Source organism: Aspergillus fischeri, genomic scaffold (assembly GCF_000149645.3).
Source record: "Aspergillus fischeri NRRL 181 1099437636249 genomic scaffold, whole genome shotgun sequence".
Lineage (NCBI taxonomy): Eukaryota > Fungi > Ascomycota > Eurotiomycetes > Eurotiales > Aspergillaceae > Aspergillus > Aspergillus fischeri.
The window spans coordinates 3068825-3089088 of NW_001509770.1; the positions used below are offsets into that span (position 1 = coordinate 3068825).

The following is a 20264-nucleotide window of genomic DNA, read 5'->3' on the forward strand; positions in this document are numbered from 1 at the left end:
CTTCCGCTCAGCGTGGGGCCCGAACAGATCAGCGTTCTTTGTCTCAATCCGACCGTCAAGCTTGGCGTTGCATCTCTTGGAAGGGCCTGTTATGTATAGATTCTCGGCTATGCTGACGTGGAAAGGTCAAAACACAAGCTGATGATTTGGATGCGAAGAGCACCTGCCATCTAGATAATGAGCGCTACTAACATGAGGAATCAACCCTTCTTTGGCCCCCTCCAGTTCACGATCGTCAGTGAGGCTGACGCTGGGTCTCCCTCTTCGGCTCTTGGCTAGTGCTGGAAGCCTGAAACACAACTACCACGGATCTATTCCGTACAGCACGATGCCATCAAAGCTTAGGCTTATCCAGGGATTGGAAACTGAGTGCCTACCACAGACATGTCGTAACTTTGTACCCTTTCCATTGATGTAAGAGGTTGAAGGAGAATATTGAAATACTGATTAGAATACCAGAGGTACAGGAATGAACTACCTTGAAGGGAGGAGACGTAACATCATCCGGTAAATACAATACAGTCAGATTGACACATGACATCATGCACCAATGATTGGCGCCTCTCTCCGGTCAACATAAACATCACCGGAAGAGGATTATCAGGAACAGATACTTTCGTATAGTCTCGTCCATTTCAATCACAGAGTTTTTTGTATTCAGTTCCTCCCAAGGCCGACATGGATATCTGGCAACGGAATATCCGAATGATGCACCAAGTCGGCGAGTTTCTCGATCTCGACTCCACCAAGTCCGACATGGTTGCCGAGTTCATTGCTCTCATCCAAGCTGTACGAGAAGGTCTCATGCAAATAGACGATAATTTCCAAATTCCCGACGCTCATATCAACACGCTGTTTCTGACCAAGCTCAAATCTCGTCCGCAATGGAAGGAATGGGCAACGACCATGCTACGTGACCCGCACATAACCGCTGCCAACTCGACCGAGCACGTAACGTTCCAGGAGCTCGCAAGCTTAGCCACTGAGCAGGAAAAGATCATCCAACAGGGAGACGCAAAAGCGCGAAACGCTTCGGATAACGCAGCTTCCGTTGCCGCGACATCCAACGTGCAAGCAAACCCGAGAGCGCTTACACAGGACGAGATCAATGCGTTTGTCGTCAAGCAGATGAGCCACGATGGAAGATATTTGCCTCAAAACGGCAACATCAAGGGACATCAGAAGAGGCCTAGCCAGGAGGAGATCAACGAATACGTGATACAGCAAATGCGCAAGGAACAAGAGCGAAAGACAAGGAACCGCAGTCAAAGTCAGCCAGAGCCAGAAAGACGGAATCATCGTGTACGGCCAAACGCGGTACGATGTACCTTTTGCGGTGACACCCATCATCAGTCGAATAATTGCTGGCGCCGATGGAGAGTTGCTGTTGAGGCTCCACAGGGCAACTTTTTGCCAAAACGAGTCGAGTTCAAATCTCAGATTCCTGGTCAGCCGCCTATCTATCGTTCCGGATTTACTCTGTTTTGAACTAGTCGGTTTCGATCGCACCTCAAACATCGTTATTGATTTATTTCATTCCCACTGTTGACCGATGAGATTATGCTAGCATGGCGTTAGGGCTTGGGGTGTTTCATCTTAGCAATTTGTTGGACTTCTTTACTGACCTTTGATGTAACTACATGAGTGACGAGATGACAACGGAACGGATCATGATATATAGAGAGATAAATCATGCAGGATTAATGAATACCATTTCTTTCGAAAACACGAGATTCCGAAGGTTAGCACCTATAGTAGACCTGCAGGTCTGTGGTAGGCCAGGGTTGGAAATCCCAACTTCCGATTCTCCAATTCCTGAAAATGAGCATCACCCTTCAGGGCGGCGGCAATCGACGCAGTATTGTCTTTCCCGACATCCATCTTTCGAAGTCGTGCTTCAATGACCACACAAGCATCGGCCCATGCGCAGATAGTCCCAGCCAGACCCTCACTCAGAGAATAGGGCCTATCCGGCATACGGTAGACATATGTCGATGATTCCGGAGAGGCATTGTAAGGGGGTGTTTCCCGCGCATGGAGCAGTAGCGCAAGAGCTCTAGACAGAAAGTAGTCTCCCGTGAGCGCTGGTTGCGGTTGTTCGACCGTAGTTGTCTTTGCCCGTTCCCCGTAATTCCGCTTCGCAGTCTCCACCAACTCCTCGTCATACTCGCAGCTGTCGTGCAAAAGCAGCAATGGCCATGCATTGCCCGTAATGCCATGGCAGAGACTCCCGCCTTTCGAAAGCAGCCCTTCCTCCCAGACCCTCTCGCTCGCTAGAGAGATAGCCTTGTCCCATTCTGGCTGCCAGAAATTTGAAGCAAGGTAGCGGTTCCTCCTGGCACAGCCTAAGAGAAGTAATATAGCGGGACTACCATGGCAGATTTGCACCAATGGTGAAGTTCGCTGAGTGGACTGACGAGGCGGTATAGTAGTTGGAAGATGGCCGTTGTTGGCAATGCATAATCTACAAAGGCCGAGGATGGTATCTGCTATCCAAGGGAAGTAGTCGTGTGAGGTGCCGTCGTTGAGCTCTTCTGTTTTGCACGCTAGTAGTACAGCAAGGATACCAGCTTTGCAAGTTAGCTACTTTAACCGGTCAATCACTACTCGGCAATACATACTCATGCCATGGACCCTGGAACCGTTAGCACAGTGCATGCGCTCAAGACAGGCGAAGATGAATACTCACGCTCCTAACCCATAACGACCTTCCTTCCATGTCCACATCAGTGGCAGCGCATCCGTATTTCCGTAAGCCTGGACGTAGTCCCTATGGCCCTGGCGTCCAGCCTCAACTATGACTTTAATCAGATGCGGAACAGATTCGAAAGCTGGCTTCAAAGCTTCCGTGCTCTTTTCATCCAGACTCAGAACTCGGATGTTCAGAATGGACCATAGCAATCCAGCGCGTCCATAGAGGACTTCATCTCCTCCCATGTTTTGATTAGCCTGGGAGACGATATGACCATGTTTAAGTGCGATTACGACCGCATCACGTAGTGTGTCGACATCAGTACCAGAAACGGCATGGCCTAGTTTGGCTGCTGCTTGAACGCGCATGACAGTCGCAGCTAGCGGGCTCCTTGAACCCAGAGGAGATAATCTCCCTGGCACAAGAGGAATCTTGGGACCATGGCTTGGGATTCTCTCGGTGGCCAACTTTCGATAATCTGGGGAGCAAGTCTCCCCTTCCTCTCTTAAGGACGACGCTTGATGATTAAGTCGGAGAAAAGCGACAGCAATGCCTATACGTAAGAGAAGTCAGTGAGTCTATACACTCGCGCATCCGTCAACTTCGGACATAGACGACAGATATACCTAAGACGCCCATGAAAAGGCCAACATTTCCGTCGGGTTCTGCAGGACTACCCTTTTCCACCAATTCAGCCCCGCGGCGGGTAGCGGAACGTAGTTCCGTCAATGCATTGAGTAAATTCGTTTGGTTTATCTCAATCGGCTCGAGTGTGTTTTTATAGAACTGCGGAGCTTCTACGGGACTCATTTTAGATATTACCGGGTGTGATATTCTGATGCTCTAAGATGGATGTGAAGGTAGACACAAGGAGTTAACCGAGCCCCAGACTCTGTCTTACCATGAGCCAGTCGTCATAGAATCGGGGTTGAGCTAACCATGATGCTGCACATAAAAGGTACCTAAGTATGCATACCTAAGGTTAGAGCAGCGCTTGGGTATGGAAACTCTGAGCATTTAAGCTACACGATTGGCTTGAAAGTTAGCAGGATCCATAGATCTACATCAGCTCTCAGACCACCTGCGGCCTGAGCCATGACCTGTCTGAAGCCATCTCTTTTGCTCAACGTGAAGAGTATGGATTGACAGTTGGTGTCTCGGTGACTTCGTCGTGTACTGTAGATAACGTTGCGAGGAAAATCGTTTGATATATTTAACAACTGCGTGGCAGCTTCTGTACCCACACACGGAGTATAACAAGGAATATATATTGGGAGTTGTGGAGCTACACCGTCTTGATTACACCACACACAGCTCTGATAATCCTCGCTCATCGATGTAGAAAGTTATCTTTGTCCCATGACTTGAATCATGTCTTCTTGAAGGTTGCTTGTCAGCCTGAAAGATATAACTAACCATCACAGTAGCGTTTGTGCCTAAGGCCCCAATTAGACACCTCGATATAGAACGAAATACTGAGATCGGATTAACAATGTCCCGCTGACTCAGCGAATATAGTGCGGGACGACGATTTCTCTGCTGCGTTCACATCATTCCGGACTCCAGAATACACGGCTGGTCCTTGAAGTGCCGCTTCAACGACTCGCTGGACACTCGGGTGAGATTTATTATTATTATTAGAAAGTCAGTGCTTCTATAATCGGTAATGTGATTGCCACAGCTCCTCCTCCAGTCGAGCTTGTCTACATGAAAGGCAGCCTGCTCTATCACAATGCCCATTCTATCTTATTCCCCTGCAGTCTGCCTCTGCAGGCTCGATCATTTATCCGTTCCGTGACCATTTGTGGTCTGTTTAGTTGCTCAGCCGACTAATATGGTAAATAGTCTCGTGACCGGCCGTGACCGGCCGAGGACGCCATCATGCCTGCTATTCATGGAGATTTACTGGCTGCGGTGATAGCAACCGATAGAGACATCCCAGCCAATATCACTCCGCGGCAGGTCACTCTAAGAGACCGGGTCACTGTTGCGACCCTAGTGCCTATTTCATCAGCCGATGATGTGCCTCCCTCCTTGATGCGCTATCTGTCTGATCAGTTGAATAAAGAGATTGCCAAGGGTGACACCTATGCTATGGTTGATCCCATCCCGCTGGAGCAGTTTGCGACGTATTGGTTTTTCAACTTTGGCGCCATCATGCTACTAGGCGACATTAAGAGTGTGTATGAGATGAAGGCCATGGAAAGGGCTGGCGCGGATTGGACCAAGACCTGCTTGGGCAGCTTCAATATCCGGCCGAATTACCCCGGACGTAGTAGTCATGTCTGCAATGGCATGTTTCTTGTGACAGATGCGGCGCGCAATCGTGGTGTTGGTCGATTGATGGGAGAGGGCTATCTTGAATGGGCTCCTAAACTGGTCAGTATGATCTCTACTTGAGCAGATCGACGATGTCGTGTCCGACTGCGAAAGCACCACTTGTCGCAAGGAGAGCCGGGATAGAGTTCGAAAGAGTCTGACTGTAAATAGGGTTACACATATGCCGTCTTCAACCTGGTTTACGAGAGCAACGTGGCGTCTTGTCGCATTTGGGATGCTCTTGGCTTTAAGCGGATCGGTAAGGTGCCAAATGCTGGCAAGGTGCTTTCCAGCCCCGGTGAATATGTCGATGCAATCATCTATGGGCGCGACCTGAGTTCTGAAGGCGATGACTCATTTACGCAAGATCGCTTCGACAAGATCCGGTATTATCTCAAGCATTCTAAATACCCTAGAGGTGCCGATAGAGCCGAGAAGAGTCGGCTGAGAAGTGCAGCCACCCACTACAAGCTTATAGAGGGGAAGGACGGCGACTCAGATAAGCTGATGCTGAAAGACAAAGAGGTCGTTTCAGATCCCCAGCAACAATACGAGATTGCTCGAACTATTCATCTCAAGCAGCATGCAGGAATCAATAAGACGACTGCAGCCATCGCGGTGAAATATCACTGGGTCAGGATTAAAGAGACCGTCAGTCGAGTCATTCGAGACTGTCCTCAATGCAAAGAGACGCTCAAACTGCCACCGAGTAACGGTATGCTAATTCACGACGGCGCTGTATCCATGGAGAAGTTGAGCGTCAACGAGAATGAGACGAGCTTGTCAACACCGAGCACCATGGAGACACCACAGTTGATGGACAATAACTCCCTTGATCCTCACCAAAACCACAACCCGTTTGCTCAAACACATCCATCGGTCATTCAGGGACCTGTAGATTCCATCACCGACTATACAACTATGCCCCTCGATCCGCAAATCATTGATATCAACCAGCAACTTTCACGATTCCATTCCCACGATGGCTTGAGTCACCATCCCCATGACGGCTTAGGCCACCACTCCCATGACGGCTTAGGTCACCACTCCCATGACGGCTTAGGTCACCACTCCCATGATGGCATGCCTGACCCATACACGCATGGCCATCATAGCTTATCCCACTCGAACTTTGAAGATGCCGTACGGCATCATACAGCGCACGACTACCATATGATGGTTGAGGACGCTTCTGATACAGATGCTGCTGTGTTACGCCAGGAAGCACTCGGTCTCGTGCCTCCGCAAGTACACGAAGTTCATCATGATCATGACTTATTGTCGAAGTACGAATATGTTGGACCGCCGGATGATGAGTTGGATTTCAGCTAATGTCATTCTTTTGATTCTGGGTTCTATTGGCGTTGGAGCGTTTGGGTGGTCAAGCTTGCATAGGTTATTACCCGGTGTGGTCATAGATACCTGTAAATATAATCGGAACATTGTGATACCAGCTTTACTTAAAGCAAAGCTTAGATTCAGTGAACGATGATATACTTTCTTATTCGATTTCACATCAATATTGTTTGTGATATGCTATCGGGCGAGGGGTAGAATACCTAACCATCAAATCAATAGGGTTGCGGAGCGAGCCTTTGATTGGTCACCGCCTCAGTTTGGCGACGGGGGGTTTCGATGAGGAGCTTTGGGAAATTTTGGTCGAGAGCACCCCGGAGCTGTCAATCTTGGGATCGCTCAGGACACTGACTACTGATCTTCACTTTTTCTTGAGCCATCACTGACTTCTTCGTCCCCGTCTCTATTTCTCTTCTGACGATCACACGTTTTATTGCCCAGCAAGATGGCCTTCGCAGGCCAAGCACCCACCATCATTGTGCTGAAGGAGGGTCCGTAGCCGCATCGAACCCCCGTCATTTGTCCGTCTGAACTGAACTGACTGACGATTCTGCATTTGTTTCAGGCACGGATACCTCTCAAGGAAAGGGCCAGATTCTTTCGAATATCAATGCGTGTGTCGCAGTGCAGTCTACGATCAAGAGCACTCTCGGACCGTACGGAGGAGACCTGTTGCTCGTTGACAGCAATGGCAAGCAGACTATCACCAACGATGGAGCGACAGTAATGAAAGTACGTTTTGTTGAGCCATACATATCAGGTTCATACTTGCTTGAAGGAAAATGACTGATCGCATCTGGCAACAGCTTCTGGATATTGTCCACCCCGCCGCTCGCATTCTCACCGATATTGCGCGATCCCAAGATGCCGAAGTTGGCGACGGAACAACATCGGTCGTCGTCTTGGCTGGTGAGATTCTGAAGGAAGTGCGGGACCTTGTGGAGCAAGGCGTCAGTTCACAGACCATCATCAAGGGTCTACGGAAAGCGAGCGCTGTGGCCGTCAACAAGGTGAAGGAGATTGCGGTGGATATCCTCGATGCCGCGGGCAGCGAGGAGAAGAAGTACGAGACGCTGCGGAGGCTTGCCGGTACAGCGATGAACAGCAAGCTGATCAAGCGTAATTCGGAGTTTTTCACCAAGAGTAAGTCGCTCTTTTTCTGTCTGATGCTCGGGCGGAAATGGGACGTGGTGGGGCGAAGGCTGACATTGGGGATGTAGTGGTCGTGGATGCCGTGCTGTCGCTTGACCAGGACGATCTGAACGAGAAATTGATTGGTGTCAAGAAGGTCACCGGTGGTGGCCTCCAGGACTCCCTTTTCGTCAACGGTGTCGCTTTCAAGAAGACCTTCTCCTACGCCGGTTTCGAGCAGCAGCCCAAGTCTTTCAAGAACCCCAAGATCGTGTGCTTGAACGTGGAGCTCGAGTTGAAGAGCGAGAAGGACAACGCGGAGGTCCGGGTTGAGCAGGTTTCTGAGTATCAAGCCATCGTCGATGCCGAGTGGCAGATCATCTACAACAAGCTCGAGGCCATCTACAAGACCGGCGCCAAGGTGGTTCTCAGCAAACTGCCTATTGGTGATTTGGCCACGCAGTACGTTTGAAATGCACGCTCTACGTTGTTGACGGTACTTTAACTAATGTCTACGCTGTCTACAGGTACTTCGCTGATCGCGACATCTTCTGTGCGGGTCGTGTTTCTGCGGACGATATGGACCGGGTGTGCCAGGCGACCGGTGCGGCGACGCAGTCGACATGCAGCGATATCCATGACCGTCATCTGGGTACCTGCGGCTCTTTCGAAGAGCGCCAGATTGGTGGTGAGCGTTACAACATCTTTTCCGAGTGTCCCGGGGCCAAGACCTGCACGCTCGTGCTTCGTGGAGGAGCCGAGCAATTCATTGCGGAGGTCGAACGGAGTCTGCACGATGCTATCATGATTGTGAAGCGTGCTCTACGCCACACAACCATCGTTGCTGGTGGTGGTGCCTGCGAGATGGCAGTGTCGCATTACCTGCATGACTTCGCCCAGAACGATCCCTCCAAGCAGCAGGCCGTCATCCGGGCATTTGCCAAGGCGCTCGAAGTGATTCCCCGTCAACTCTGCGACAACGCTGGTTTCGATGCCACCGACATTCTGAACCGACTCCGTGTGGAGCACCGCAAGGAGAATACCTGGGCTGGTGTGGACTTTGACAACGAGGGTGTTCGGGACAACATGGCCGCCTTTGTGTGGGAACCCAGTCTGGTCAAGGTCAACGCTATCCAGGCCGCTGTCGAAGCTGCCTGCTTGATCCTCAGTGTAGACGAGACAATAAGTAAGTTGACTCTGGCTATCTCGTGTGTGAATTCCTACTGATCAACATCCTTTTTCTTGCGAACAGAGAACGAAGAATCCCAGCAGCCACAGGCGCCGGCGCGCGGTCTTCCCCCTGGAGCTGCCCAGCGTGCCCTTGGAGCAGGACGTGGACGCGGCATGCCCAGACGGGGACGGTGAAGCAAAAGACTCGAGGTGACCTCTACGACAATGGTAGACAACCTTAGGAAATGTGATTTATGTGGATAGTGGTTGTGTGGTTATGTATGGAGGATGCTGAAGCTATGCACGTGCTAGAACTTAGCTACAGTATTTTTTCCTACAATTGGACGTCAAATTAAACCGAACGAAAAAGAAACAGGCACTGTGGGCACGCATTCATATCCCACTGTACAAACCCATAGGGTCGAGATTTCATAAGGCTGAAAGTGATGGAGGATAATCCGTCGGCCTGTCCGAGCCAGGGAAGATCATGGTTCATGGATGATCACCAGTCTGAGATGTAGCGAGTAATGTGTGGCAGTGAGAAGGGACAGTCTGTCTAACCCTTGATTTAATATATTCTGACAACAGATTTAATTAAATATTGAATAATGATATGAGGATATGCATGACAAATTGCTGTTGGACGGGGGCTGCCGGCTGAGCGCTAAGCCATTGCTCATTCTTCTTGGGGTATCGGGGATGCCGAGGAATATGGATAACCCCCTCAGGTAAGGTACAGTTCAGTAAACCATTGATTGAAGAATGGGATGAGAATAACTACAAGTAGTTGAGGTCTATTACTGACTATTATGATATTATTTAAGGTCGTACAACCACAGTGGTTGGAGTAGATGTCATTAATAATAGGTAGACTGAGCGGAATCATTTCTTTGGCGCCTCCGGAGTAAGTCTTCATCATGTCGCTAATTCACTAGATCCATAGTTCTTTTACTGCATCATCGTCGGTTGTCTCCACTTGTTGTCCCGGCTCCGATCTGCTCTTTTTATCTTTTATCTTTAGCTTTCGGATTGTTTGCTGCTGCCTCCACCACCAGCGCATCCCGTGTCTGACTTGCCCATCTACTTCCTGCAAGTCTGCAACCACCGAACGCTGAACTGCGCCATCTCTCGTTCCAGAACCGCTTGTGATTCGTCTCATCTCACTTCTCCTTTCATCACATCTTCGGTCTTGCTGCCTAATCTCCCTCGTGCCCCGTGGACTTTTCTACTCGCTCGCCAGGAATGTCCTACTATCCGCCTTATTCTGGCCCACCGGGCTACCCCCCACCACAGCAGCAACAGCAGCAGCAGTACTCGTATCCTCCTAATTACGGATCTCCGCAACCTTACCAGTAAGAGTCTCTCAAAGTCTTTCACTGGAGTTGAAGGGTTCGTTGACTGACCGTTCGAAAGACAAATGCAGAATCATCATCACCAACAATCTTCCTACGGCGGCGGTTACCCCGGCCAAGCGTACCGTGAGCAACATCCTCCTCCGAATCCTTACGGGTATGGCCAGCCCTCCCCTCAGCCTGGTTACGGCGCGCCTCCTCCACACAATGGTTACGGTGTATGTCCTCATCAGTGAAGATCACTGTGAAAAAGATGCAAGTGTGGCTGACTTTGTATGCAGCAACCGCCGTCGGGATACGGCCAGCCGCCGCCACCTACTGGAAACGCGGTGTACAGTGGAAGACAGCCTGGTATGTGATCGCGTTTGGTGCAGGAAGAAATGCATCCGCTTTGGAAAGTGTCAAGTATGCGGCCGCTGACACTTGCAACACAGGCATGAACCAGTATCAGAACCCCTACTCGCACGGCCATCAGGGTGGTCCACCACCACCACCCACTGATCCGGTCGCGTTCGGACATGGAGCTCCACAGGGATACAGTTTCCAGTACTCTCGATGCACTGGTAAGCGCAAGGCCTTGCTGATTGGAATCAACTATTTCGGGCAGAAGGGCCAGCTGCGTGGTTGTATCAACGATGTTAAGAACATGTCGACGTATCTGAACCAGAACTTTGGCTACGCGCGCGAGGACATGGTGCTGTTGACGGACGACCAGCAGAACCCCATGAGCCAGCCTACGAAGGCTAACATCCTGCGGGCAATGCATTGGTTGGTCAAGGATGCGCAGCCGAATGATTCGCTCTTTTTCCACTACTCAGGTGAGACCGTGCTTCGACCGGGGCTTCTCACGGAAAACTAATATCTTGTCTATGACAGGTCATGGTGGTCAGACTCCGGACTTGGATGGCGACGAGGAAGACGGATACGATGAGGTCATCTACCCGGTCGACTTTCGACAAGCCGGTCACATTGTGGACGACGAGATGCACCGGATCATGGTCCGGCCACTACGCCCAGGAGTACGCCTGACCGCAATCTTCGACTCGTGTCACTCGGGCTCCGCCTTGGACCTCCCCTACATTTACTCGACACAGGGTATCCTCAAGGAGCCCAACCTGGCCAAGGAGGCCGGACAAGGGCTCCTGGGTGTGGTCTCGGCCTATGCGCGCGGCGACATGGGCGGCATGGTGTCCACCGCGGTTGGGTTCCTGAAACGCGCCACCAAGGGCGACGAGGCCTACACGCGCAGCAAGCAGACCAAGACCAGCCCGGCGGACGTCATCATGTGGTCCGGCAGCAAGGACAGCCAGACCAGCCAGGACGCCCAGATCGCCGGCCAGGCCACCGGCGCCATGTCCTGGGCGTTCATCACCGCTCTCCGCAAGAACCCCCAGCAGAGCTATGTACAGTTACTGAACAGTATCCGGGATGAGTTGGCGACCAAGTACTCGCAGAAACCGCAGCTGAGCTGCAGTCATCCATTGGGTAAGCACTAGCCCTTGTGTTTGGTCTCAGATGTAAAGGGAAACATCTCTAACGGAAGTAATAATATATAGATACGAACCTTCTCTACGTCATGTAAATAAGTTACGCATAATGGACGCTGTATTCTCGCTCGGTTTGCATGGGAGAAAAATGAAAAAGGCGAATTGCCTGCTGATTGCGGATTCCCGCAATATCCCCTTGTCTATTGTCTTCATTGTTTGTTTACTTTCGCTTGCGATGGAGTATTTCCTCAGTACATGAAAACTTCGACCTGTAACTTGTTTGTTCCATGCATAGTCTGGTTCACTAGCTTGGAGACCCTGCAAGGAGATGGCTTATGCAGATGCATTTGTATATGATTTCATGGTCGTAGTATATCATCATCTATCTATTGTTTCAAGGTCATAATAGAAACTTTTGTCGTGACGTAACATTGCGGACTTCATGCACGATTTCGGCAAGTTAGAGAAGCAGATTCGGAGAGATCCTTTCAAACACCGCCGTGCGTCGGCTACCGCCAGGCCTGAAGCTGCTGCGAACATCATAGTGCCAATCCGCTAATCCCCAGGCCCGATTGGCCCGATTCGGCTGTGATCAGACACTACTGTGACACGGAGGGGCTAGGGATCTCTTTGACGAGGAGAGGAATCCAGCGGAGCAGATAGTATGGGCTACTAGGACGGAAGCCACCATTGTGGGGAACGGGATCGAGATAGTAACGAGCATGAAGTCTACCATCTCTGTGGGGCATTAATGACTGTCCGCGAGAACGATGCGCTGAAGGTCTCTTGGCCCTTGCGCTGCGACGCGGCAATGATGCCCGTTCGATCTGTCACAGGCGTCGCATTGATGATCTTATCAAATTCCTCGTCGTCGCTAGCTGCTGACCCGGACTCGGCATCTGAATCTTCTACTGGCGTTGGATCTGGTCGGGAGATCTTCTCGGGTTGCGGCTTGTCCGGGACGGAAGGATTCTGGAAGGATTTCGAATTGAGAATTTTGGCGCGGATCTCGGCCATTTGGGCTTCGTCTTCGGAGTCCTCTGAGATGGCGTAGGGGTCTCGTTCTTCCTCCGCTTCTTCTTCGTCCTCGCCCTCGTCCTCCTCGTCCTCGTCTTCGTCGTCTTCTGCGTCTGATTCCGCTGGTGCAGCTCGTCTGTTTGTATTTCCTACTGTCCACATATCGTCGGCACCGCCCTCTGCGCGATTTTCCTCGTACTCCCGCTCAATCTTGGCCAACCACTCTTCCTCCGCTTTCTTGATGTCCTCCTCCGTCGCACAGGCAGCGTATCGTTTCAACAGTGCCGAATTGATCTCGAGGAAAGCTTCGCCGTAATTGAAGTGCTTGAGCACCTCTCGCGCCCAGTCTTCATGCCCGCAGATGCAGAAGCAGGCTGCCAACGCTTCGACGCAGTTTAACCGCCAGGGCCGTCCATAATTCACCGTGTTGGCTGCAATAAGATACGGTACTGTAGATCAAGAAATCATCAGCTCTTTGTCCCGCAAGAAGCGTAGTGATGACTAGGGACAAAGCACTTACACAGTCTTTCGCACCGGCCACCGATTCGCGACCAAGGGACTTCCTTGACCCTCACCCAGGAACACTCTACCACTGCAGCTCCGAACTGCTCTAATAGTTCACGATCGGCCGGGGAGAGAATCTTCTTTGCATTTGGCCTGAAAAGCTACCCGTTAGTATCGCCATCATGGAGGCGAGGAAGAAAAGAGACCTACGAGATCACCACCCCGGCAAACTTCTGGCCGATCGCCAGTTCTCGCATCAACCCAAAGTGCATCAACCTCTTTCCAGAGCATCGCTTCGGATCGCAGTGTCCTAAATCCCAGCAGGCGGCCTTGAAGGCAGGCCTGTTTGTAGTCGAACCATCGTCGTCATCGCGGGGTACTGGGCGTGGGCGGGGGTTGGAGGAGAATTTCTTGCCTCCTCGTGAGAAGCTGTCTTTCTTGTGACGGACCATTATTTGCGATAGCTTGTTCAATAGTAATGTAAGAATAAATCGGCAAAATTCCAGTATGCGGAGTAAGAGTGATGGATGTAGGAGATGTGATTGAGAAAATCTACCAACGGAGGCAAGACGCCGATGAGGGCGCCACACGTGGAGCTCGGCGGGCGGAACTAACAATCATAGAGTACCGCACCCTCTCTCTATCGTCAGCCAGCACCAGGCAGTCAAGAATTGGCGGTATTCCAACTCATCAAAACATACTAGCTAGCTTTTACAGTCTGTGCAGTGTGTCCAGCTTGGCTACTACTTGAAATTGTCGCTATCCCCCCTTTAACTTTCTTCCTATTCCTTCTTCAGTCGTCATCCTGGAGGCAGCATCGGCACGTATGGCAGCTAGGGACCGCTATGGTGCCTACGCTGATGTCGGGCTCACACCGCTGCAACGAGCCATTCGTACGTCTCGAACGGTACTCTATGACAGGAGCCCTTTTGGACTGACTCTTGATGATCAATAGGAAATGCCTGTGATTTTTCTCTCTACGAGCCCAACCTCGCCCTGAACCTCGAGGTTGCGGACCTGATCAACTCCAAAAAAGGCAATGCGTGAGTCGCCGGTCGGAATCCTGATTCACACGTACGAGGCGCATTCTTATCAGTCACAGTCCTCGAGAGGCAGCGTTTGAGATTGTCCGCCTGATTAACTCCCGGAATCAAAATGTCGCATTGCTGGCGTTAGCGGTAGGTGGTTTCGTTGGCTGGCGGACAGGGAGCTGGTGCGGGGCTGACCACGGTTGCTTGTGAACAGCTCCTCGACATCTGCGTCAAAAATTGCGGTTATCCGTTCCACCTCCAAATCAGTACAAAGGAGTTTCTCAATGAGTTGGTTCGTCGTTTCCCTGAAAGACCGCCAATGCGGCCCTCCCGCGTGCAGCACCGGATCCTGGAGTCGATTGAAGAATGGCGGCAGACTATTTGCCAGACGTCGCGGTACAAGGAGGATCTGGGCCATATTCGCGACATGCACCGCCTGCTGTTATACAAGGGCTACATGTTTCCTGAGATCCGTCATGAGGATGCCGCTGTCCTGAACCCAAGCGACGTACGTCCTTACCTTCGTGGTTCCCGCCCCTATGGCCTGAGTAGGACTGACATTTGCTGGACAACAGAATTTGCGTTCGGCGGAGGAGATGGAGGAGGAAGAGCGGGAAGCACAATCGGCGAAGCTGCAGGAGCTGATCCGCCGAGGCACGCCAGCAGATCTGCAGGAAGCCAATCGACTGATGAAGGTGATGGCCGGTTTTGACACACGACACAAGACCGACTACCGGGCCAAGGCAGCTGAGGAAGTGGCTAAGGTGCAGCAGAAGGCTAAGATTTTGGAGGAGATGCTACAGAGCCACAAACCGGGCGATCGGATTGCTGAAGGCGACGTGTTTGAGGTGAGGATTGCGCCTGGCGACTGAACGTCTGCGGCCACTAATTCGAACAGGAACTTGCGAGTGCACTTCAAAGTGCTCATCCGAAGATTCAGAAGATGTGCGAAGAAGAGTCGGATGACCCTGAGGCTGTTCATAAACTGCTGGAGATCAATGACAGCATTCACCGCACCATTGAACGCTACAAGTTGGTTAAGAAGGGCGACTACGATGCGGCATCCAAGATCCCCAAGGGTACTCTAGGCACTACGACGGGGGTTTCGAAGAACGCAAATAACGAACTCTCCTTGATCGATTTCGACCCGGAGCCGAGCTCGAACGGCAATGCCCCGCCACCGGCCGGGGGCAGTTCCTTGGAGAATGACCTGCTTGGCTTGTCAATAGAGGAGGCAGTCCCCGCTGGAAGTATCTCGTTGGGACCTGGTTAGTCCGTTGAGAAACAGGATGGCGCAAGAGTTAACGACTGACGATGGACATAGGAAATATGGCTACGTCTGCCAACCCACCGCTACAACAAGCCCCTGCAGGATTCAAGCCCACTTACGATATCATGGCTTCGTTCAATTCGTCCCGACCTGTCTCGCAGTCTTCGACGCCGGCTCCCCGGCCACCTCAGCAACCTCAGCAACCGACTGCGACCCCGACACCGCCGCCCCCTGCGAGCGATCCTTTTGCAGCTCTTGTGTCCGCAAGCCCTCGGACCTCCAGTCCCTTCCCGCCCGGAGCGTCTTCGACTCAGTCACCCGCAGCTGCTTCGTCGGCTCTCCTCGACTTGGTGGGAGCTGGTCCTCCTACCACCGCAGCTGCCAGTGGTAGCAGCGCCAAGGCACAAGACGACGACGAGTGGAACTTTGCTTCCTCGCTGCCGGAGAGCAATGCCCTTCCGACTACTAATAAGGTGCAAGTGCTGAACTCGTCTTTACGGATTGAGTTCGTCGCCCGGCGGCATCCCAGCCAGCCCCGGCAGATCCACGTGGTAGCCCTATTTTCGAACACCACCGGCCAACCGCTGAACGAACTGCACTTTCAGGTGGCCGTAGAGAAGGTTAGTTCCACCACCTACGATCAACAAAACAAATCATGCTAAAAGCGCTACAGGCTTATACATTGCAGCTCCGGCCGCAGTCTGGACGTGATATCGGGCCGCTGCAGCAGAATGGCGTCCAGCAGGAGATGTTACTGGATGGAGTGGATGCAGGCAAGGGTAATTCGGTCAAAATTCGGTTTAGAGTGTCCTACAGGGTAGGCGCCGAGAGGAAAGAAGAACAAGGGATGGTGCCGCCATTGGGTATTGCCTAGGGAATGGAGATGATGGCCAGCAAGTTGTAATGGATATCCCCGATATGCTTTTCTGTGTGCTTCCCGTGGTCTCGTCTATTTGGGAGCTGTGATGCTCGAAAACTCGATTCCACACAAGCATTGATTGTCCATATTTATTTCCCTTTTGTTTTTGGCTGATTGAGCAGTCTTTCTTCTCCATTCTCTTTCTTTCAACCAATAGATTGAGAGCAGACTGTTGGTTGCTTAGATTTAGCGGTATACCGGTATAGTCGGTTGGTTAAAGTGTCGTTTTACTTGTCCTTTGGCATTGCTAGCATTGATAGTACCTATAGACGAGGGCAAGGACCTATGAGTAACGCCGAGATTCCTCATGCCCGGTTACGAGGCAAAGATGCCGCCTATCTAGTCGCAAGGCTGAAATTCAGTCTAGCCCTTGCGCACAAGCCTCCTAGGCAGTTCTGGCAGCTTGCATTATAACGAATGGCAGACTGGCACACGTACCTCAAACCACTGGAAATACTCCGTCGAAGCGAGAGGGCCAGCTGTGGCGGTGGGCACAGACCGATCTTTTGGTTTCGGCCATGCCTCGGGTGGGACACGGAGGAGTTCGGAAAACAGGAGGATGCGAGCTTTGAGCATGAGAGTAAGCGAGGATGTGGACCTATCTAAATGGTCGAGGTATTCGTTGCACAGAGCCAGCTACATGGCGACAAGGGAAGAAGACTTGAGCCCGTGATTAGCCTAGAGGTGATAACCTGATAACGGCTACTCCGACAGAGCGTCTGGAGGTTTTCCTCGGGGTGGCGAATCGGACGGATCGGTCCAACCACGGATGGAAGGTGGGAGGGACCGTGACAAGCGATGAGGTGGGCTGATCTAATAGCACTGCTTGAAGGTGGCTTGCAGATATTTGCAGATCATGGCATCGAATCACTATGAACTGAACAGCCTGGATAGCGTAACGGCTTGAGCCATCATGCATGGGACTGATGCAGGTACATATGTAGTTCAGATAACGGTGAATCGGCGATTTAACGGTCTCTTGGAGGGTACCTTTTACCTTAGACTCAATGCACGGTCGATCTGCAGAGTTCAGTAGCTAGCCTAGAATGCATGTACTGGATACTCATCATCAGAGTTAAGACGAGCTCGAGCGAATGCAGCAAGTAGGTTGATTTCATTCAGAGTACGATGTGGAGTCACGGAGATTTCATAGGATGAAGTATAGAAGAGGAGTGGGATCGGGTACCGTGTATGGAGAGAGACTGATCCATGTCTGAAGCTGTTCAAATCGAACTGCCATATTGGGAAAGATCGGGTCCCGATCCGGAAGCGGGTGGGGGTGACTGTAAATCACGTGATCTTATGCAGCGCAGCATCAAGCAGAAGTTACTCAGGTAGAACCGCGTATAGCTGATGCAGATCCGGAAATGTTTCCATCATCTGGTTGCTCCATACGATTGATTGCTGGTCGGTGGGTCTCCTAATCATACTTTTGCACTATCTCCATTTCCATCACAGTTGTATGATTGTATCATTTGTATGGTTGGAAATGATCGCTTGCAAGACTACCTTACCCTGGACCCCGGGGATACTCCGTCCTTCGCAGTCGCCTCGGAAAAACTATGCGAGCATTTCCCCTTCAACCATTCAGCACATCCTCTCTCGTTTCTTAGAGTTTGCTCGAATCCGTCGTCTACTTGGCAGGCTGAAATGTTCAAGGAGATTGGACTATTGATAACTCTTGACCGTTAGGACTAGACTAGCGGGTACCTTATGGCCAACAGGGCAGTCAGCAAAAGCCTCATGCTGCGAAACTGAGTGTAGTCTTACAGAGTACCTTATTACACTCCAGGTAGGATGCACAGGTACTATCGAAGGTCGTATGAGTTGGCCAGGTTGGTCTAGAGTCTAGACTCAACATCCAGATCAGCTTCTGCAGACGATCCGATGGACTCAATCTGATTGTTGTGATTCGTCTTACTCAAAGGGAAATGAGTTCCGGGGTACCACTCTCGCTCAACCCAGAAACATGCCCCGAGGACGAGGCGACCCCTCTTCCCGTTTCTAGGTGCTTGACAAATCTTTCCAGCTCAAGTCAAGCCAGTGCACTACCTCAGGTTTTGAGACAAGGCGAGCAAACCCCGGTCCTCAGCTCTCATAGCCATAGGGTACATGGGGTATAGTCAGTATGCAATCGGAACACTACTTGCTGTGCCTCCTACTACCACTCATCGTAAAGTACTACATGCATACATCCATCCATCCATCCATCCATCCATCCATAAATATTGAGAAATTCAAGAGAAGAGACGCTCGTTCCACTGCCTAGACTAGGCTTTGGGGTTCTTCGTCGTGGATCCATGGATACAAGGTATTTGCGCCATCCAGACTAGTTTTCCGACCTGCACCAAGACTCAGCAGGGCCCTTGGTGGCCTTCGACGGGGAAGGATCCAAACTCTCCCATACCGCGAGAATCCATGGCTCCTCGCTCTAGACTCGCTCTATGTTGACAGCTGCCTACCACCGTCCCCCCAAATGAGGGATCGGGCGATGCCTTCTGGGTGCAAAAGTTTAACAGTCTTTCCTCTCCTCTCCTCTCCATACTTATTCTTCTACTTCGCCTCCTCTCTCCTTTTCCCTCTTTCTAATATACTGCTCCTTTTCCCTTGGACAGAAGGCAAGTCTTGCATATATAGCTTACCGTTGATGGTATATACTTGTGTCTAAATACCCATCATTTACTATTTTCCCCTTTACCACCCACAAGTCTCCTTCACAATGACCTCTCCAGATCTGGATCTGGATGTCACCCCTATCCCTCGTTCGCGAGAGGAAAACCAAGAAAGGTAGTTATTGTGCAAGCTTCTCATTCCTACCCGAAAGTGAGTAATACTGACTACCAGTAGAGCGTTCATCGCTGCCTCCAGACGTAAAGATCGAAGCTTAGATGCTCGCCTGGAATCAGCCAACCGGGCCTCGATGCTGCACAAAAAGCGCACGGGCAAGGCCCTTCATATTACGAAAGAAATCGTTGAACGCGAGGCCATGTATGAGGAAGTTGACGAGCGCTACCAAGAGAAGCGTATCCGTATGCTTCAAGCGCAGAACCTTCACATCGAGGAGCAGTTGAACCGACAACTACTAGCGGCGCTGGCTGTGCGCAGCAACGGCATTCAACAACGCCGTGCTGCCAACCCACCTCAAGGTCCCGTGAATGGCGTGCGCAAGATGAGCCTGGATCTATCCAGCCTCCGTTCTTCCTTCTCAGAGAGCACGCCGACAGGGGCCATGACCAGTCCGATGGCGATGGATCACAACTACATGCCGCCCCCTTCGTATAACGTGAGTCCACAGTCATCCTGTATGACGCCTGAGGCGTCCTATCCCGAGGTGGTCCCCGCCTCCTCGTCGACTCGGATTCCACCATATCTCGCCAATGCCGCTCAACAGACGCCACCATCGCCCCGTCAGGCTGTGGGCCCTCAGCAATTTCGTCCGTTCTGGGCAGGCTTCCAACAACAACAATATCCAGAGCATCTGCAACAACCTCCTCAATTCTGGAACGGGACCCCGACACGGCAGTTCAGAGACCGACTGGCTTCGGCTCCTGAGATTCCTGTGCACAGTCTTCCGTCCGCTATGCCAGCTTCTATGTCGTCCTCTGACGCCACTTACGGACGGGTGTCGAATCACACACGAGTCCGGTCCGAGCCTGACCAGCCGTTCCTGGCTCAAACACGATTTTCCGCCTCGGGATCGAGCTCACCTAAGATGGAGATGGTCTCCACCAGGACCCTGTCCACGCCTGATCTGTGCCCGACGCCGGGGACGCCCCACTCGCCCACTTCGATGGGCCATGACGCAGGGCACCTGGAGCTCGAGACAGTGACCAAGGAGGGCGAGGTTGTCTTCTCTGCGCCCCAGGAACTCGATCCTGACTATGATGAGTTCAGCCGCTTTGCTTGGGGATTGGGCAACGATGCACCGATCCAGGAGCGGGAGACTTTTGGGTTTGACGACTACGTTGCATTGGACGAATTCACGGCGACCGCTTGAACCGTCTGTACTTTTGATC

The 20264-nt window shown here is 51.6% G+C and overlaps 8 protein-coding genes across 8 annotated transcripts, besides 3 other annotated features; 6 read left to right on the forward strand and 2 right to left on the reverse strand.

Moving 5' to 3' along the window:
• Positions 1–678: 678 nt before the first annotated feature.
• Positions 679–1488, forward strand: NFIA_017940 (uncharacterized protein; the record flags this gene model as incomplete). Its single annotated transcript, XM_001264989.1, has 1 exon — positions 679–1488. The coding sequence occupies one exon, from the start codon at positions 679–681 to the stop codon at positions 1486–1488; it is 810 nt and encodes a 269-aa protein (XP_001264990.1).
• Positions 1489–1749: 261 nt separating this feature from the next.
• On the reverse strand, positions 1750–3502 carry NFIA_017950 (lanthionine synthetase C family protein; the record flags this gene model as incomplete). The annotated part of the gene is made up of 4 exons (XM_001264990.1): positions 1750–2570; positions 2622–2635; positions 2690–3245; positions 3319–3502. 4 exons carry the CDS (start codon positions 3500–3502, stop codon positions 1750–1752), a joined length of 1575 nt encoding a protein of 524 aa, XP_001264991.1.
• Positions 3503–4573: 1071 nt separating this feature from the next.
• On the forward strand, positions 4574–6343 carry NFIA_017960 (putative histone acetyltransferase Spt10; the record flags this gene model as incomplete). Its single annotated transcript, XM_001264991.1, has 2 exons — positions 4574–5071; positions 5183–6343. The coding sequence occupies 2 exons, from the start codon at positions 4574–4576 to the stop codon at positions 6341–6343; spliced, it is 1659 nt and encodes a 552-aa protein (XP_001264992.1).
• Positions 6003–6089: a microsatellite.
• A 469-nt stretch (positions 6344–6812) lies between the features above and the next one.
• NFIA_017970 (chaperonin-containing T-complex subunit CCT7) lies at positions 6813–8863 on the forward strand (the record flags this gene model as incomplete). Its single annotated transcript, XM_001264992.1, has 6 exons — positions 6813–6858; positions 6933–7099; positions 7174–7510; positions 7588–7960; positions 8026–8684; positions 8751–8863. 6 exons carry the CDS (start codon positions 6813–6815, stop codon positions 8861–8863), a joined length of 1695 nt encoding a protein of 564 aa, XP_001264993.1.
• A 1047-nt stretch (positions 8864–9910) lies between these two features.
• Positions 9911–11516, forward strand: NFIA_017980 (caspase family protein; the record flags this gene model as incomplete). The annotated part of the gene is made up of 4 exons (XM_001264993.1): positions 9911–10020; positions 10082–10236; positions 10302–10838; positions 10897–11516. The coding sequence occupies 4 exons, from the start codon at positions 9911–9913 to the stop codon at positions 11514–11516; spliced, it is 1422 nt and encodes a 473-aa protein (XP_001264994.1).
• A 720-nt stretch (positions 11517–12236) lies between these two features.
• NFIA_017990 (ribosome biogenesis TSR3 family protein) lies at positions 12237–13480 on the reverse strand (the record flags this gene model as incomplete). The annotated part of the gene is made up of 3 exons (XM_001264994.1): positions 12237–12973; positions 13045–13181; positions 13239–13480. The coding sequence occupies 3 exons, from the start codon at positions 13478–13480 to the stop codon at positions 12237–12239; spliced, it is 1116 nt and encodes a 371-aa protein (XP_001264995.1).
• Positions 13481–13854: 374 nt separating this feature from the next.
• Positions 13855–16203, forward strand: NFIA_018000 (VHS domain protein; the record flags this gene model as incomplete). Its single annotated transcript, XM_001264995.1, has 8 exons — positions 13855–13921; positions 13984–14071; positions 14131–14206; positions 14274–14567; positions 14635–14907; positions 14958–15327; positions 15384–15949; positions 16003–16203. The coding sequence occupies 8 exons, from the start codon at positions 13855–13857 to the stop codon at positions 16201–16203; spliced, it is 1935 nt and encodes a 644-aa protein (XP_001264996.1).
• A 2229-nt stretch (positions 16204–18432) lies between these two features.
• Positions 18433–18471: a microsatellite.
• Positions 18441–18470: a microsatellite.
• Positions 18472–18967: 496 nt separating the features above from the next.
• NFIA_018010 (uncharacterized protein) lies at positions 18968–20245 on the forward strand (the record flags this gene model as incomplete). The annotated part of the gene is made up of 2 exons (XM_001264996.1): positions 18968–19035; positions 19096–20245. The coding sequence occupies 2 exons, from the start codon at positions 18968–18970 to the stop codon at positions 20243–20245; spliced, it is 1218 nt and encodes a 405-aa protein (XP_001264997.1).
• Positions 20246–20264: the final 19 nt, after the last annotated feature.